Below are 19,968 nucleotides of genomic sequence, written 5' to 3'. Positions count from 1 at the left end.
GAAGTTCCTGAAGCTTCTTTAGAAAGTTATTTTCTAATCATTAAGTAGCAAATATGATGTTCTGTACAGTACTGTTTTATCTTTCACTGTGTTACACTTTTCTCCCTCTATTCAGGTCAGTATGCAGCTTTCCCTTGCTAGATATTCTAAAATGTGCTATAAATAACTATCTTTGATTGATTCACTGTGCTACTGAGGTCTTCTAAAAGCACTGAATTTTCAAATTTCTCTGTTTATTCTCTAATTGTAATTTTAACTGCAAATACCCTATGCAAACTTCAGTATTCTTTTCTGACTTTGACGTTCAATAGGACACAGTTGTATTTTCCCATTTGTGCAAACCAGATCCTGAATTTTCTCAAAAATTCCTGCTTGGAATTTTGCATTTCTTATTGGCCTTAGCTCTCAGATCTTTTACTAGCTTTTCCTATACTATGTTTGTCCTACTTCAGAACTCAACCTTGCAGCTGGGTCCTCAATATCCACTTGTACAAGCAGCTGTCTTAACATCATTTCCTCAGATGCTTTTGTAACAAGTTGTGATCTTATCTCAAAATGCAAATAGCCTCTTGTAGGAAATAGCTCTACCCTGACCTTCTCTCAGAAATCCTCTCTCTATTGTATTTCAGAGCACCATTTCATATATCCATCCTGACACCTAGAATATATTCTATATACAAGGAGTATTGCTGAAGAGCATCCTTAAATTCTAGCTCCTTGGAGAGCAGATTAATGTCAACGTTTTATGCTAGAGGCAAGATTTGTACAAAAGTAATATCTTTTATTAGACTAACAGATGCATACAGAAAAATTATTTTATGTTGGCATTTCTTATTGCTTGAAAAAGGTGTTAAATTCTTCATGCCAGTCCTCTTTTTCCCTTCCCAATTTTGCCTTTCAGCAAGTGTTCTAAAGCTACCTCCTTTATCAAAGGAAACATGCTACACAGGAAAGAATTTCAGAAAGGATTTTTCTTGCATCCCTGAGCTCCCCAAAGATGTGCACAGAGAGAAAAACTACCAGCAGCCTACCCTGTCTCCAGCATGGCTTTAGAAATGATAAATTGCTGGAGTTTCCTTCTGAACAGTTACAGAATTTTGGTCTAGAGTTTCAGGAAACATCTAGGCAGTAGCAGCTTTGCAATAGATTTCCCCAGTACCTCAATTGGTAAAAGCAAAATCTACAATTCCATCTGGCTTTATTGAAACATGCTGGAGTCAACTGAGTATCAAATTTACCTAGATTTTTCAAATGAGAACTACTTTTTCCTTCCTTCAGTATAAATGTCAACATTTTTTTGAATTAACATCTTTCTCTCATTTTTCTGTCTTTGGTAAGAATCTAATTTAGGCAGTAAAAAGAGGAACTTTTTCCTGATATGGCTTTATGCTTTATTGTCAAGCCAAACATTTCTCAAGGTATACATCAAGAACAAAGTGGAGGTGTTTCTCCCTAGCACAAAACCACAAAATATGATATGGCTTCCCTATTTTTGAAAGCTTTGAACATCTGGAAAATGTCATAAAAAATATCTTCCAGCTTCTCAGATGATCATATCTCAGTGAGCATCAATGGCAATCTGTTCACTAATGAAAAAATTTTAAAAAATATTAACAATTACAGGGATTCACTTTTTTCCCTATAAACCACAAAGATTTATAGCTTCAATCTGTTTAAAAAGGTATTTCCTTCAAGAGAAACTTCAATGTAGAAAAACTTATGAAAATGAATAATGAATTCCTTAAGTGCACTGAGGGAGACTACCTTTTTTCCTTTGGTAAATCAGTTAAAAGTGAAAGTTTCCTTAAGTCATATGGCCACACCTGGTTTTGAAACTCCCAAGCAAATGGCTGAAGATTCTTTCTCAAGATGAGAGCTTACTAATGGATCTAAAGACAGTGAAGAAAATACTTTAGATAATAAAAAGTAAACTCTGGCTAAAGAGGTAACACAGTTCTAGCTGCCTTTTCATTTTGCTTTCATTCTCTTCTTATGAAAGCACTGCCTTAATTATTTAATATGTCAGAGTCTGTCAAACTGGATGATCTGAAAGGCTGAACTTTTCACAGACTATATTTTATGAGCTTGCCAGTTATTTCATGCTGACAGAAAAAACATTTCCACAATCAAACTTCTATCATCGATTCTTCTCTTCCTCTGTGATTTACAGCCATGAAGGCAATGCCTGCAGCTGCCAGTAGGCCTACTGCAGACTAAAAACCCATTTAACACAGGCAGTAATCCAGCTCCTAAATACAGTACCAGAAAATCCTGAAAAGTGTGACTTCCTGTCGCCCTGATTCTTAAGATTTTCTAAAGCCTTCTGAGTTTACATTCTGTTAGAAAACTTTCCCACACATTTTCTATAAACAACATATTGTTTTGCATTCCTTCGTGGGGGTGGAAGAAGTTGATGTACTGGTGGTTTGTCCAATGTCTTTGGAGAGGTGGCCCATTCACTCTCCAGTCCACTGTCACCTTTGGAAAAGTATAAAAGCTGGAGTCAGAAAATAAACCTTCTTATTTTTTACCTTGCCATTGCAGTGGCTTGTGTTGTGCTTTCTCGTGTCCTATAGCGACAACTTCCCTTATTCAAATGTTGGTTTAGCCCTCTCTGCATGGCAAATATCTCCACAATCTCACTGTTTTCCCTGCAAGCTCTTCTTTAAGGAAGTATGGTTTGTGTGGAGCCAGAGGATTGCCCCATTCCCCAAACCAAACCCTACACCCACAGCTCCTGCTGGTGCAGCCCCTCCCTCCCTCTTGGCAGTCAGCTCCCAAGCAAGTGTAAGCCAACAGAAGTGCTGGGGAAAGCTCTCACCCCAGCTGCTCTCCTAGAGTTTCTTCTCCACTAGCCAAATTATCAGGGGACAGCTTCTACTGTATTTTTTTCTTATCTCACTGTGGACTTAGGTGCTGTAGATGCACGGGTGGGCAGTGCATTGCTCAGTCCTGGCAGGCTGATGTGGAGATTCCTGGAGGGAATCGGGTCTGGGAATCTGACAACGATGCTGAAGGAGGGGGAGGAAGGAGAGGCTAACTAGAGAGAGATGTGGTTCCTGTCAACTAAAGAGAGGACTTCCAACATTTTGTAGGCAGGCATGTTCAGCCTCCTCAGGCTTCTCAAAGGCAGTGACCACAAGGCAGGACTGGGTATGGTGACCTCTGTGAGGGACTGCCCTTACCTAGATATACTTTTCCTACAGCTCTGGATCTGGGGACTGCTAAGACACAGAAACCATGCTATGAGTACAGCTGTTTTCTGAGCACTATTATTGTTAAGGAGAAACAAAAGCACTGGTGCAAAAATCTGCACTCCAAAGAAATGTCCACCAGCAGTTAGGAACATTGCCATAAATGTTCAGCAATATTAACCCATCAGTTTTCCTAGCTAGAGATGTCCCTGCTTGTACATTGTCTTGGAAATTCTCAACTTCAGTGAACACATGGAGAAAGAGCTTGGAAAAGCTGAGTAAGCATGCAAAATAAATCTTTAAGGCTTGGAAATTTTTGGTGATTGTTAGCTCTATGTAGCTCTAAAACAAAGATGAAATATCAAGCAGAAATGTAAAGACTGCATGATCTGTATATTTTTTTCAAATGTGATCTGTAATATTTGAATATTTTCAGTATTACATGAAATGGCTTAAATAGGCTTGATATTACCTAATTTAATTGGAGGAAGGAACTGAGAGATGGATAAGCTAATCTGTGTTGCTCTGGTGGCTCCATGATGCCTCTTGGATATTTCTTGTGGTTCAGTAAAAAGATTTGCAGTTTAAAATTAAGATTATACGAATTACTTGGACACCTTTCCAAAGCAGTTGGAGATGTGTGAGTAAGAACAAGAGAACAATGACTAAATCCAAACAGCGCAAGGACTTGAATGCTGTTTTGAGTTACATTGTTGAGCCATTTTCTGCAGTTGTTAACCTTCTCTCACAATGATTTGTAGCAGCTAAGAGCCTGGGCATGTTCAGGGATTGTTTGAAATAATTTTTTGTGCTGCCAGAAATTACTGGTTCCTCTTGCCTTCAATTCTGCCTACATGACATAGTAGGAAAAATAATTGAGCCAAAAATAGAACATTTCTATGGGCAAAATTCAGCCTCCATGGCAACAGTTAGACCACACTCAGATCAATTTTCCATTCAATGACATCTTTTATTTATTTCATTGGAAGTTTGCTTTAACTGCAACCAGCTTCCATGGATTTAAGTTTTTCTGCCTTTTTGCATGGTAGGGAAAAAATATTACTCCATTTTAATAGTGACACTAAACTGAGCTGCTCTAAGCTAGGAGAAGCCCTGAGCAGTAATAGATATGGCCTTAGTACCAATGTATTTAAAAATGGTTAGAAATTCCCACAGAATTATATATATATAAACTACATAGACACTATATAAGTGCATTCATATTTTTGTTTTAATTAAAATTATTATCAAGTAAAAATTTGATTCAACCAATTGCATCTTCCTTTTGCAGAAACATAAAAGTCTCTAGCCTGTATTCTTTTTTTTAGTGTCAGATAAAAAGTGTGCTGGGAAATAAAAAGGCCTATGTTACATCATATTCCTTAAGAAAAAGATGGTGCAATTACTTAATATCAAAATGAAAACTTACCCCACACTGCCATGAAAACAGCAAAAAATACAGTAGCTCCATTGTCAAAAAGGTGGGTTACCTGAGAGATATATTAATAAGGTGATCAATTTGTGATAATAGGCCTTTATTTTCAATTTTCATCTACTAAAATGAATGTGGTCATGAGTTTATCTGGCCTGACAATCCTGAGGAGCCTTCCCTTGACATGTGAAATCCACCTGTGAATTGACAGTACTATTTGCCAGCCTGGCATGGGACTGTCCCCTGCCAACACCAGATGTGAACATCATTTCAGACCCAAAGCATTAATTTTATGGAGCCACATGGAGAGGATGGATGAGAAGATAAAGGCTGATGTCAAGGACACCGTAACACATAGCTCTGTAACACGACCTCTGACACTGCCTAATCTCCAAGTGCAAATTGCACTCAAATATTTTGCAACCCAAATTAAACATTGGTGAAAGACAATGTTAATGTTGGCTGAACTTGATCTGTCTCATCAAGATTTCATCTATCCATGCTCGCTAAAGACATATGCAAAAGGCAAAATTCATGCTTTTACCAGGAAGTATCTCTATTTGCATAGCATAAAACATACCTTGGCATAAATGCAGCTGTCTGACAATCTCATGAAGGGGCAGTATTTATCACATATAGGACACATTATGATATCTGTAGCTTGGCAGACTTCTTTACTGGAAAAATAGAAAAGAGAAAAATTACTAGCTTGATTACTACAACAATTTGCACAACAATCAGTCTGGATTGATAGGCTTTGCTAATATTCAGTTACTTATTGAACAAAACTGGTCTGTAACTGAAGCCAACATGTTCATGACTGCATGTGTATAATTAATATTTGCTGACTGTCTAAGACTACAGAGTTTACTGTCATAACTGCAGAGTGCAGTTCTCCAGGGACAACGCAGCAGCATCTCTTTGCCATTTCCAGATTCTCCTTGAGTCAGAGTGACCTTTGGTAGGAGGAGGATGAGGATAACTTCAGACAAAGTTATCCTTGTGACTTAAGTGCACAAAAACTTAGAGATGCAGCACTCAGCAGAAGGTCCAGGGATTTCTTCATCTGAGGAATGCCTCTTTGTGGTGGATCTTTGGGAAAGGCCTTATAGAGAGTGAAAATGCCTCAATTTTGTGCTGGACTCTTAAAGAGTAATAAAGGAGTCTACTTTTTCCCTACTTTGTTCTGACTTGCCAGCACCATTAGCAACTGGAACTGGGCAAGAAGCATTTTCTTTAGTCCCAATTCAGGAGCATAAAACATGGGAAGTTTCATACTGGGTACCTTATAACAACTAAGCACTCTTTTCTTGATTGTTTATTCAATAGTTCAAAATGAAATAAGTAACAGCTTGCAGGAACATCTCTCAAATTATTCATAATAACCCTAATTTGCAATTTCTTTATAAAAGTTCCCATGTTACCTGACTTGGCAGTGGTTCAAAGTTGTGACTCCGTACAAAAAGACAAACAATCCAATGAAGGCAGCTGGGAAGAGCATCCCTGTGTACCAGCCTAACCAGGCAAAGTACAGCCCAATTTTCTCACCAAAATACCGTCTGTTTTAAAACAAAACACAGCAAAGTTACCTGCTAATTAGAATAATCTACTTAATCTTCCTCAGTAGTAGAAAAAAATTTCTATCATATCTGAAGAGTAGATTAAAGAACTTAAAACATAATCTAAAAACTCAATAACCACAGTTTACAGTTAGATAAGTGGTGACCTCATGAAGGAAACACTGAGTTACTTTTAGAAAGCTAGTTCTTTGTATTTGGGAAATTGATGGTGTGCTTTGATTTTGACTGTTTGACTTTACTGCCTGGATAATTACATTGAAATAAATTTTATCCCTAAATCTTGTATAACAGCAAAAATTATTTGAGCTCAAATTAGTTCTATGAAACCAATTAACCAGAGTCCATTCTCCAATACATTTTATTTTCATTTGATTATTTATTTCCTTAGTTCAGTTCCTGGAAAACTAATTTTATTATTCTACTGCAGTGGAAAGTGAAGTGCAGGTAAGGTCCATCATCTTGCAATTGTTTGAGGAAAGCTGTCTGAATTGATCCTAATTTATTAGATATATTGCTCAAAAACTAGCAGCAAAGTAGCCAGAAAGTTCAATCTTGCTACATACATATTCATTAGCAATTTTCCTCCTCCCAAACAACCAAACTTTTATTTATGTGCTGGAGAATACATCAAGCACACAAAAACCTGCTGAACTCATCAGCAGAGGAGCAGGGTCATGTTTTGTCTTATTCTTTGTGCACAGTAGATTTTAGGGGATTATTTGCAGGATTGGTTTTAAAGAATGATGCAAGATGATATGTTTGTGTTTCAGAGATTTTGTAGACAACTTAAACTTGCATATCAATTCAATTTGAAAATAGCTGCTTCTGGAAACTCACCCTAATGATGCAACTGCTGATGTATCCAGAAAATAAGTGCAGTGAGCCAGCACTGCTGGCTCCTCTATGCTGCCAGAAAACATCATTGGCCAAACTTTCTCAGTGAGAATGGAAAGACCTAGAACTGCCTCTAGCACTGGGTGCACTGGAGGACACTTGGTCTGGACTGCACAAAATTAGCAGTTTTCAAGTTGTTATTACAATTTCCAGTATGGGAAATCTGAGCTCACAATCTGATGGAAGTTACTGATCTGCAGTGACTATTTTCATTTGAGTTTACCAGCTCTGTATAAGAATCCAAGTACTGTAATTTTGTTTTTTATTCTTCTGTCATTCAACAGAGACTCAAATTCACAGACTAAAGAGAGGGTAAGATGATGCTAACATGCTCACTTCTGACAAAGGCAGCAGGTCTGATTGTAAAAAAACACACTGCAAACTGCTTTTTAAGAGCTGATTTAAGAGGGTAAATGAAAGCTTTGGCCTGATTATTTTCCTGACACCTAGGATGTCAGTTTGTGCCTGCACCTCCAAAAATGCAAACTCACATTTGAGTTTACTTTCACTAAAAATGGATGACCTATTTCTCTCCATGTACCTAGTTCAAAGTCAGTGGTGATAATTCTCTCTGAGCCAGGGCTCAGTAATGTGCACAAAGAATTCCAGAGGTTTTGTTCCAGAATGCATCACTGTGAATGACTTATACCTAAATTTCACCTGTTATCATTCTACTCATTTCAAGGCCTCTTTGAAATTTTCCAGTGTTGATTCTTGTTAACTTTGCTGATCTATTACTACCCATTTTTTTGAGATTATTAATATGGACATTAAAAAAGTTGTTGAGTCTTTAATGATTCTCCCACAGAAAATTTTCTCTACAACTAACCTAAAAGCAAGACATAGAAAAACCCCAAGCACCTAATAGAATAATCCATCTCTCCTATCCTCATATGTGCTGTACCATCAAAATAATAATAAAAATGTAATTTCAGCTTTTCAGTTGTGAGATAGCCTGTATACTAGCCCTTCAATACCAGTTACTTTAATGGTGAACTGTATATTCCCTCAATCCATTCCAGTGGTAGAGCTATGACTTAATTGGGTCAAGATTTCAATATCAATATTTATCAATAAGACACATTTTTGGAAGGTATTAAGCTACAAAGTCTGATTTCCAACCTAGGAAACTGATATTGGATTATCCTATGTTTAATGACCCTCATTACAGAATATTTTGCTTTCAACATGCCTAGAAGGAAGCCATGGATCTAGAATATAGACATATCAGGGCTCAAGCCAAGAACCTATCTACTTTCATTAACTCTTTTGCAGGTAAGAAGGAATTGTGTACAGAACTTTCTACACCACAGAAACTAGAGCTTTCCAGTAGGTGTTTTGGACATAGGAATCTCTCATGTCAGAAGCAATGGGGTAGGTAGGAAGGCTTGACAGGAGACTGAAAGGGAACAGTCAGCTTGCAGTCAAGACATTTAATGGAAAAACGGAGCAAAATGCAGGTTACTTAGGCATCAATTTTTGCTTCCAAGTTCATTTAGATACCTTTACAATCACTTAAGAACCAGTTTTCTCCCTGCATTTTTGTCCTTTTACATGCACAAGCAGCAGCAGGAGCAATTTGCGCACAATCAGGAGGGAAGCAACAATGCACAGAAGTGTGAAGGAGGTGATCCAAAGTCCCCAGGAATCACTGCAACTCTTTCTCTTGATTTACATGTTCCCAGAGCATATAAATATACTGAGACCTGTTTCTATCCAATTATAATAAATTCTAAGGGTCATAAATTATTATTGTAAAGTATCTATGGACATTAAATTCCAAGAGATGTATCATTAAAGTCATAGTACCACATCTGTTGACTAATAGGAGTGGCTTTGTAAATTATTCTCTGTGCATTCATACTGCCACATGTTTCAAAGCAGAGTGAAGCAGAATCATGCAATTTCCCTCAAATTATTTTTTTAATTTATTTTTAGTGACTAGTATCTCCATAGCAGCCAGCTGATGAAATGAAATTAAATCTGGGGTTGCCAAATTGGCAGCACAGGAGATGAAAACGTCATTTTAACATCTAAGGAAAAAATAAAACAGCACTGGAATATGAACATTTTCACTTAAAATTGTGGTAACTTGACTTTAAGATAGAAATAGCACATCTATTGATGACATAAATGTATTGTCTACATCTAATTTATTTCTTAGCCTTTCTAAAGCAGCAGCATCAGTTCTGGCCAGATGTCTGTGGAAGAATCAACATCCAGCCACTCCTTTTGTACAGACAACCACACTACATGCTTCAAACACAATCCCACATAACTCTTATTATGTTGGGGGGAGGGGGAGGGGAGGGGGAGGATTTTTCTGCAGTATAACTGGCACTGAAAAAAGCTTCTTTTTAAAGTGTGCCCACTGAGATGATTCCACGTGAAATGAACAGCAGGTCTTGCTGGTGTCATCAGTTCTTCAAGGAAAAGTCTCCAGTTCAATAGACATGTGGACTGCTGAGTGGCTGTAGATGTGGAAGATTCATTCATGGATGCTGGATTACTCACATTTCCTTAGCTCCTCCCAAATCTTCAAATCCTCTGAAAACTCAGCAGGAGCTGAGGAAATGTGAGTAATCCAGCATCTGTGAAGTGAGAAGGATAAGACATCTCCTTCTTTTGTTTGTCACCCTCCTTCAGTGAATTCATCACAGCTGTGGATGTGTTCCAGGCAGCACATGGCAGGCTGGGCTGGGGCTGCAGCTTTGGACCTGCTGAGTTTAGTGGCTTGTAATTTAGGCTGCTGCCAACACTCAGGGAATCTCACAGCTCCCCCTGCCCCTCTCCTCTTCAGGTAACCACCTACTCTCAAAAACAGCAGGACATTCCTGACTTCAGCTAGGGGGTCTATAGCAATTGCCTTTATATATATATATAAATCTGTCTGATGAAAAAAAAAATCTTTCTTAAAAAAAATCTTTAATTTTAAATGCAGGATATGCAAGAAGGCTGCTATCAAGGTCTAGAATAATCATATCTCTAACATTGCTTATTCTGTTGCTGTTTATTCTCATACTTTATAAAACCTTTCAGATGCCTGATCATCAAATTGAACCAAACACCAGATATTGCCTCAAGAGCACTTTCACAAACAAGAAGTGATGAAGAACAGTAGCCTTGTCCACTATGGAAAAATGATTATAAAATTCTATAGAGATATACAGTTCATACTGTAGTAATAATATCTTTTGTACTGGGAAATTAAAAGCAAAAAATACCCTTAGTATAACTGTTGGCTCCTTCATAAATCAGCAATTTCTATTGTGCAATTTGACAAAAAATTCCAAATTTCTATCCAGTGTATTAATAAAAGAAATAAAAAGCTTTTGGGATTAAATGATGATATTTAATAAATTATTTTGTAAAGCATTAAAAAAATTACATGACCAAGTAAAATTTTTTATTGCATTTCTTGTTAGCTTTTTATCCATGGAAATGAAATTCTCTGTTTTATGAAATGGATATGTCTTATATGACCTTAATCAGTAACACTGTCTGTCTCCAGGGCTATCCTCTATAAATCTTTTATCTGGAAACAATTTTGAGAATAAATAAGAGCAAAATTTTCTATTAGTTACAGGACTTATGAAACGAGGCACTTAATAAGCTGGAGCAATTGCATGTTGTGGATGACCCTTCCTGATGGCCAGTGTATTTTCAATGATCCTGATACATCTGAAGGCTTTATTAATAGAATCTTGTAGCTCCATACTCCTCTCTTCAAGTAGAAAAAGCCCATTACTGTCCAATAATAGTTCTGCCATCACAGCCAGTAAAGGCTCTGGCTCTCTCTGTATGTGTAAGAAATATGTAATCCTCTATTAGTGCACACAAGGCTATTTGAAAACATTGTTTTAAAGGATTGTAAGAACTTGGAATTGGAAGCTTTCTCAGTGTTTTTTTCTTTGCATGCTACTTCCAAGATGAATAAAAATCATGAGAATGGTGATGTGGCTGGTCTGAGTTAAAGGGTAGTGGTAGAGAGGAGACTTCCATCACTAGTGTTGCTGAACACAGCAGCACGCTTGGCAACTGTAGGCTCTGCTCTGTGCCATTTGTAAGCATCATTAAACTTCATCCAGAGCTCATTCTGTGGTTTATTCTGTGGTTGCTTTTTGGAAAAAGAAGCTCTAGTTGGTGAGAGCCTATCTTTCACCAAAGCCATGCTCCAAGGAAGAAGAACTCCTGTGGACAGAGGTCTCATCAGGTATATCCAGCCTCCACAGATTCTTCTCTTCATTTTTTTCTGTTAAATATCCTGTAAACACTTCATTACAAATTACAGTGTCAGGAAACTCTGGAAGAAAACTTCTTTTACTTTCAGGTCTTTCTACAAGCTCCTCTATAAATATTTCTTTGGATGTAGTGTCACCATGAATTAAATATTTTCCCATGATTCAGGATCAGTTTTTTAAAACCACATGAATTAAATAAGCTTTTCATGGTTTTGTCAGAAGTGAAACAATGTGTGCTCAATCTATAATGTGACACAGCAAAAACAGTAATTCTTACCTTACAAGATCCAGTGGCTGGTATTTATACCATACTCCCCAGGAAGCCCAGCACTCATAGAGTAGGTGTCTGTGGTTTTCTGCTCCATGGGTTTTTATTGAATTCTTACTTCTGTAACTTCCCTAAAATACAGATCTGGACATTAATGAATAACAGCAGCAAAAAAGAATATTTAAGAAATCTCTCTTATTAGCAGCATGGATAACACAACTTATGTATAACTACACACTTTTGCTCCAAAAGTTAAATATGGCATTAAAAAGAAATCAACTTATGTCACTAAGATTTGAGAATATTCTTCCTAAGAAATTTATAATAAATTATATTCAAGTCATAGTCTGTAAATGCAAAGAAAATCTTTGGAAAATCTCAAAAAGCCCCCCAGAGTGTGATGTTTTTCCTCTTTGAAAGCATACTGATATATCAACTCAAAAAGTTCTTACAGAACAGATGCAGACCAACTCTCTTTACTCATCTCTTTTTGCAAGAAATTTTTCCCCAAGGAAAAAAGCTAACTGGAAGCATGTCAGAGGCAGTCATTAATAAGATTAAGGATAAATAACTACACAATTTATTCTTAATTTTGTGGGAAGTGTCTATTCAAAAAGAAAAAAAAAGAGCAAAGTACCTCATGAAGAGGAAATGCAGCTTCATAGGAGCCATTACTGAGCAATCGATTCAGACCTAGGAATCAAAAGCATTCAATTATTTACCAACAGGAGCAGAAAAATGGCCAAGTAAAAAGCAAAACATATATTAATAAACTGGCTAAATGAAGATTGAAGCAAATTGACAGTACACGATACATGAAGAAAAATTAATCTTCTATAATTTTTGATAATTCAGAAATAATACAGAGAAAGACTTGTTCAAATAGTAATCAAAATCTATCATTCCTCATGCTAGAGGCTTAAAGATTCATTTGCCAAATCCATCTTTAGTGTAACTTCAGTGGAATTGGAGACATAACACCAGGTTTAAAGTTTGATCTTCTAAAGCATGGTATAACAAAACTATTTAGATGAAAGGCTGCATATCTTAGGATCTTAAAACTTCAGGGTAGGTCTTGACATTTTTTGAATTGCAGACCACCAAAGCAAAAGAAACTCATAATTTCCATATGATAACAACTTTTTAAAATGTGTTTGGCTTGTGTCTTATAAAAGTTGCTGAACAGACAGAAAGGAACAAGAAAAGCTGCAGCACTACCAGAAAATAAAGACCAGAAAATAAAATCATTCCTATGTGGCACAAAAAAAGTAACCATACAACCCACTCATTCATCCATGTCCCTGTTTAATGGGAGCCTGGAGAAATAATGTTTGCTGAGATGGTGGTGCTTTCCATTTGGAAAATCACCAAAATAGGACTGTACTGTTACCAGGCAATGCAAAACAGAATATCCATACTGAGAACCTGAAGGTATTTGAACCCTATTGACCAAGAGGCATAGAGTCTTGATTACTTTCCTAATTCACAGGGGACAGACAGCAGCAAGAATACAGCAATGAGAAGCAATAAGTCAACATGAATAACACTTTCAGTGGTAACATCAGTATCTGCCTGGCAAAATGTATTTTCTTCCAATGTCTCCGTCAGAAAAGTTAAACTTGTACAACTGAGCTGGGCTTTGCTCTTCCCAGTGATCAGTGCAAGGTTGTGTTCACTACAGTACAGCACAAGTTGACATGTGAGGGAGATTGAGATCTTGAGGTAGGCAGGGACTGCAGGTGTTTGGGCTAGATGCAATGTCAGCTCTGCTCAGGGCTATTGCCACCGTCATCCCAGCAGCTGAGAAAGAAATAGAGGTGACTTTCTGGGGTATTTCTTTTCCTCTTCAGCAAAGGTGAGGTTTAAACAGCAGGGAAATGAAATAGACTGCAGAGTTTTATGGAGATTGTCTCTACATTATAATCTGTGTAGTACTCAAGCTGTGTGACTTGGCAGAAGGTGGACACTGTTTCATGTTCTATCTCTCCTCTGCCACTGCCTGCTCTCCTGGACCTGTGCCACTCCAAATTTCCATTCCACTTATTAAATGAAAATGAAGTCACAGTTATGCATAGCATTCTTTGCACTGGGGGCATCAATGGTGAACTCCCTTTTGACTTGCAGCAACACCAGAGATACAGGGTCCTCCATCTCCCTTAGGGATGGACAGGTATCCAGGGAAAAGCCCTGTAGCCTGAGATGTAGAGCAACACAAATCTTGCCATCCTTCCAAGCACATTTTAATGAAAGAATAAAGGTTTTCCTGCATAGTCTCCCTGCTTCTCCACTGCTTGTAATCTGTTATTTCATGTTTAAATCAGCCTCTTCCTTTGCAGAGGTGATAAATTTCATATGGTGATGTGTCTGTGAAAGCTGACTGATACTACAGGGAGAGGATCACATCTTCCAGGTAAAGCCCCTACCACAGCAGTGGGTGAGATGTAAAGAGTCAAAAACAAGGTGGTTAAAGAGAAAGGAAAAGTGTCTGTTATGAGCCAGGCAGACTTTCTTTTTTTAAAGACACATTTAAAAGCAATTTCTCAGTACTTACCAATTTTGTTTTTCCCTTCTTCATATTTCACTCTTTGTAAGATATGGTGTACAATTCTACTTCTTGTAGCATTATTGAAGAAAGTGTCTTTGTTGTGTATTATGAAGCTACATGAAAATAAAAACCAAGGGCATCTCAGAAATATGTCATAGCACATTTAAGGCAAATATTTAGTTCCATTACTTTCTGCAGCACTCTAAAAATGTATGACAGCAAGTGCAAGGAGGATTAAAGACACTTGATTAAGAGATGATTAGCCAGGTGAGACACTGTCAGTAACAGTATTCATTCTCTTACAAAGAATTACATGGAGAAGTCTGGAGAAGATATTTAAGTATTCATTATGATATGCATAACTTTTAGATAATTCACTGAAAACTACAAAATTCTTGCCCAAAAAAATTGCAAAAGCATATCTTTGTAAGTGCAGGAGTAGATTTTCACATCTTTTTTGTTATGCTTTACCATTAAGAGTCAGTTGGAAATATCTAGTTGGTAAACCATTCTTACTGAAAACTATTACTGAATACAATGTTAGGAATTGAAAGTATCGTATGCTTCTATATTTGGACCTGGAAGCTAAACTACAGTAGAAAATTAGCTCTCAGAGGCCACTTATTAAGTATGAATGCAGGTTCTATGTTCAATAGGCTAGATGGAACTGTGGTAAGTCCAAATAATTTTATGTTCAATAGGCTAGATGGAACTGTGGTAAGTCCAAATAATTTTAAAAAACCCAACAAACCCTGTGGATAGGAAGTAATATTGGTTTCCACATCTGTGTTTTTGAAGAGATGCAGAATTGAATAAACTGATAAATAAAATGTTAAGGTCACAGAGGTGTCATAGAGAGATGAGTACATAGGAGAGCACACTAGACAAATACAGCCTTAATGAGATCATCTTAATCAGGAGCTTGGTGTGGATTCACTTCACCTTCTCTTTTGCACAATGTGAGATTCACTGCTCAGTTTTCCCCTCAGGTAATTTTACCCAAATGAAATTTTTTTTCCCACTCAATCTTCACCCATGGGAAATAATATACAGCTTTGCACCTCCACAGTAATTTTGAAAAAAGAGGAGTCCAACTTCTGGACTTTGAGAACTTTGTGTGCTCCCTCTTTATTATCAAAATTCTCAGCTGAATTTTCAATACAATACAATGTGTACATAAGTTCCTTATGTTCTTCTTCAAAGCTGACAGTAAAAAAAAATCCTAGAGTAAAGGTATGTAAGACAAACAGCTCCAAGAGCACCAGAAGTAATAAAACCTGGTTTTCTAGAGATTACTATCTCATGTCTCCTTTGCCACTGCACCCCAGATACTCACAGGCCATTTCTGTGTCTACAATCTACTCACTACTGTACTCACTACTTCTGGCTTCCTCCCATTTCCCTGCTATTCCCAAAGTCCTACTCATGCCCTACAGTACCTACCAAAAGTAATTAAGATTTATGCATACTGGCTGACTACAACCTGCATGCTGATTTACCAGGGGGCTGGTACCAAACAGCAAATGCAATTGGTGTCCACTGCCTTTTCTGTATAGGAACAGGTTTGGGCCACTATTCCATTTCAAGCTGCTATTACTCAAAAGGTATGTAACACTGGGCTTATCTTTCAGATACAGAAAGATATGTAGATATAAAGATGTATCTTTACTGCTACACCTGCATCAAATTCAGTTGAAAGTAATCACTATGTAAAATAATAACTATTAAAAATATTTTGAGAAAAAGGAAATACTCTATTCATGTAAATCTTAGTGCTGATAGAAATTATATTTTTAAAAATCTATACTCTGAAGCAGGTAGAACATTATTGTTTTCAGCTGAAGCTGGAACTCTATATTAGGCTGTTTTCATAGCAGCAGAAACAAATTAAAAGGCAGGCGTAAAACAGAAATGAACAATTAGAGATTTTTGCTCTTTATTTAATTTTCTTTTGCTGCCTGACTATTCAAGACCCCACCTTCCAGACAGCACTATATGTTAAAGAACTGTGAAGATAATTTCACAGATATCAAAACAGCACAGTAATTCTCATTCTGACTTAGCTTGACTCGTCATTCTGACGAGCTCTTGTAGGATTCAATAGCGAATTGGATCACCTTATCTGGGAAACCTGCAACATGGAACCAGATAACATCTTAATCTATTTTCAATGTAATACAAGGTTATTTTGCTCATGTGTTATCACAACTGTCTCATACTGCAACTAGAGGTAGCCATTTGAATGTATTTTCTGAAGAATTTGTTTAATAGTTTTGTTTGTATTCAAGAATTTCTATTTTCATGAGTCATGAATACAAAAAGTCCAAAATAAAGGATTATATGAACTCTAAAAAACAAAGAAATAATCACTTGTTTAAAGAAACACTTCAGTAATTTGCATTCATTTGCAAACTTAGTAATTGTGTTATTATAGCTTTTGATCTCACATGGGCAAGAAGAAATAACCAGACATGTCTGTGAAGCAGATGTAAACACCTCAGTATAATAGCTGCCATGAAGAACTCTGCCTATGCCAGAATAGCCGAAGTAGTCCTAAAACACCTGTGAGAATATGAGCTGCAGAGGTTCTGCCCTGCCCAGTCTTGTGCCAGTAAGGGAAGGAGGAGGAGAGGAGAGGAGAGGAAGGACTCACCATTATCAGAGTGGGTCAAAAACATGCTCTTGAGTGTTTTCCAAAGTTATCCATGAAGACATGGATAAAGAAGAGATTCTAGGGTTCAGCAAAGGTGAAAAAGTTGTGGCAAAAATGAGTCCTCTGGATGTCCTGGATCATCCCTAACAATATAATTATTTTGGGATAGAACTGCATGTGGTAATATTTAAAAAATAATCCTCACTTATTTTTGAACATAAAAGTCATAGGGTTTTAAAAATGTGCTTAACTCAAATAATCATTTTTTATTCAGTGAAATTGTCTGTAGAGTAGACCCAGAAAGAGCAGCATCACCATGATCAATGGGGAAGGGACCTCTGGCAACAAAAATAGGAAGACATGAGTGGAAGGCCTTGAAAGATTGAGAATACCTCAGGTAGTTGTATCTGTATTACAACATCCCAGTTAGACATTGACATAAATTAGGACAATGTCAGGGAGGTTTCAATTTATCTCAAAAGCCACAGGAGTTGCTCTTTCCAGGTGATAATCAGGCAGCTCAGTGCCTTACCCCTTTCGACCACCTCCCTTTCTTCCTGTGCTTCATGGACTTTTCTTCCCCCCAAATCTTTGTGCTTCATTTTGTCTTATTTCTGAATGTGGGTGGTAAATCCATATTCACAGAATAACCATCAAAGCTATCTCATGTTCCACAGCATCCAATGAAGAATTCAAAGGAGAAATATTTTCTCAGTCTTTGAAGAATCTCACACTTCAGATTTCAGTTCACAGGGTCCGGACCTGAAGACAATTTAAAACTAGGTACACACAAACATCAGACATTACTGAGCTATGAACTGTATAAAGCAGAGGCTTTCTAGTGAGTTTTTTAACACTTGTTGCTTTTAGGTGGAAGAATTGCCTCAGCTGTTCTGTTTCTGCTGCCCTGGTTAGATTTTCAACATGCACAAGGATTTGAATATTCTTAAGAGCAATACAGCTTGTTTTCAGGCTCAGTAAGGGTTTAGACTTTATTTATGAGACTCTTCACTGATGGTTTTCATCATTTTGTTGCCTCATTTGTAAGACAAAAAGCAAGTAAGGATTAATACATTGTAATTTTTTTACCTGTGAAGTTAATGTATAGGTAGATAAACCCAGTGATTTGTTCCACAACAGCTATATTCATTAACTTGGTCCTGTAAGTCTTATTTATGTGAGTTATCCTTACTCAAAAGGAAAATCCCAATGAAGATAATGAGAATACTTTTGGAAGGAAAGCTTCCAGAGATGATCCTTAATTAAAGTCCCTTTCAGAAATGTCATTATGAAAATACTGCTCTTACATTTAATGCTGTAAGAGACATGAAGAGTCAGTGAAGGTTAATTGCTTTGAAGCTATATTTGTAGCCTTTTTAATTAAATTGTGAAGTGGAAATTTCAAACTATCTTTCTGTGGATAGCAAAGCACAGCAAAGCTAACTGTTGTCTAAAGAAAGATCTCAAATTAGTGCAAATTCAACCAAGAAAAAATTACCAATGCATTTCTATTCCTATATTGTCTTTGGTAATTTTGCAGGTTGCACAAATCCTTAAAAGGTAAATTTAGCTCTTGAATCTTTGAACACACATTTGAAAAATAGTGGGTTTACTTTTCTTGATTTATTTTACTTTTTATATTTTGGAAAGCAAAAGGCAGGAAAAAGCTGCTTTCTGCTTTAGTAGCAAGATAAACATGCTGAAATCTGAACACCTGTGGTCTGGTGACGAAGGTACACAGGGAGGATGGATACATGCACAGATCCGTGTGTATCTTTGCACTGTGGGATCCACAGACACTGAAACATTTGATGTCTGACACTCACCATGTCTACAATTGCCTTCTGCTGGAAGCAGTACAAACTAAGAACACAGACATTGGAAATAGTGATCTCTATGTGAGTAGTGTATTCCTTAGCACAGGAAAAAATGCCCAGGTAAATCACTGAGCCAACAGCCAGCCTGTTGTTGGCTGAGGTAAAAGCAGGTTTTTAGCTCATTTAACGTAGAGAAAGTAAATCACCAGCTTTAGTAGCAGCAACAACATGAACATGCAGTATTCCCCTGAGAATAATACCACACATTTCTCTACTTTATTTGCATGAAAATGACTATATTATTAGCACTTGCTGATTTCATTTTGCTTGACTTTCAAGATTGCAGCTGTCTTGTTTAAGAGCATTTTTGTTAATGGCTAGCAGGAGGTTTTCATATCATATGCCTAAAACAGGGTCACTTTGGGATGAAGAATGTTGTAGTGGCTCTCTGTGTTTCCAATTTGGCACCACAGCCTCGAAACTGCCAAAGTAAAATAGAAAGTCATGAAAGAGCTGAATCTCTCCTCTGCCTTCCTCTACCTTTGCCCCAGATCAGTCTTCTCCCCAGATCACTTCTTAATTTAAATTAGTTCACTTAGAAATATTCACCTGAGATAGAAGTAGGGAGCCTTTTGCATTTTTCAGGGATGCCCTGCTTCCTTCTATTTTTCATGCAATTAAAACTTCCAGAATCAGAGGGAATAAAAAAATAAAACCTTGTAGGGCATGTCCAAGTTTGGCAGCACAAATATTTGTCTAGAGTAGGATTTACAAATCTGTGATTCCCCATTGATAAAAAGCCATTTAAAAATGTATAGTTATTATACTGCATATGTATATAAACACCAGAATGACCATCCTTGTTCAAAACAAGTAAGTGTCCATGCAGCCCTGTGCCATGTTGCAGCAGCTCCCTGATCTACCCGTGATTTTGGGGTGAGGGGGCTCAAGGGAACATGGGCACAAAAACGTCTTGGTAGAGATGAGGTTTGTTAAGATCACTTTGAACACTAGAAAAAGCTTGAAAAGACAAGCTGTCTTTGAGAGACACATATCTTTGAAATCTGGAAAAAATACAAGACTCATGTACCACAGGGGGACATAATACAAATGAGAAGACATCCATTAACCTCTGGTATACAGGGCCATTTTTTGCTTAATTAATCAAGTTACTATCCTAGTCCTCCTAATTGAGTAAATTTTTAATCTTATTTTCACTAAGTAATAAATATTTATTTTAAGTGGTTATTCAATTATATATTAGATTAATATTTAATCAGAGAGTTTATCGCCTTCAAAAGAAAAAACAAAGGGGAGATAGCTCCTGATATAGAGTTTGAAATC

At 37.0% G+C, this 19,968-nt stretch overlaps 1 protein-coding gene across 6 annotated transcripts in view; it reads right to left on the bottom strand.

Moving 5' to 3' along the window:
• ANO4 (anoctamin 4) overlaps nt 1–19,968 on the bottom strand; it is a 171,855-nt gene that overhangs the window by 38,580 nt on the left and 113,307 nt on the right. For all 6 annotated transcript variants that reach the window (XM_021552777.3, XM_021552781.3, XM_021552782.3 and 3 more), the window contains 6 exons: nt 14,161–14,267; nt 12,247–12,302; nt 11,619–11,740; nt 6,051–6,185; nt 5,207–5,303; nt 4,624–4,684 (listed from right to left, as the gene is read on the bottom strand). In XM_021552777.3, coding sequence (XP_021408452.2) covers nt 4,624–4,684; nt 5,207–5,303; nt 6,051–6,185; nt 11,619–11,740; nt 12,247–12,302; nt 14,161–14,267 — 578 coding nt within the window. The remainder of the gene's footprint in view (nt 1–4,623; nt 4,685–5,206; nt 5,304–6,050; nt 6,186–11,618; nt 11,741–12,246; nt 12,303–14,160; nt 14,268–19,968) is intronic.

The sequence above is a fragment of the Lonchura striata genome, chromosome 5, assembly GCF_046129695.1.
Source record: "Lonchura striata isolate bLonStr1 chromosome 5, bLonStr1.mat, whole genome shotgun sequence".
In the NCBI taxonomy this organism is placed as follows: domain Eukaryota; kingdom Metazoa; phylum Chordata; class Aves; order Passeriformes; family Estrildidae; genus Lonchura; species Lonchura striata.
The sequence above is the reverse complement of the archived record's forward strand: the minus strand, read 5'-3'. Positions and strand labels throughout refer to the sequence as shown.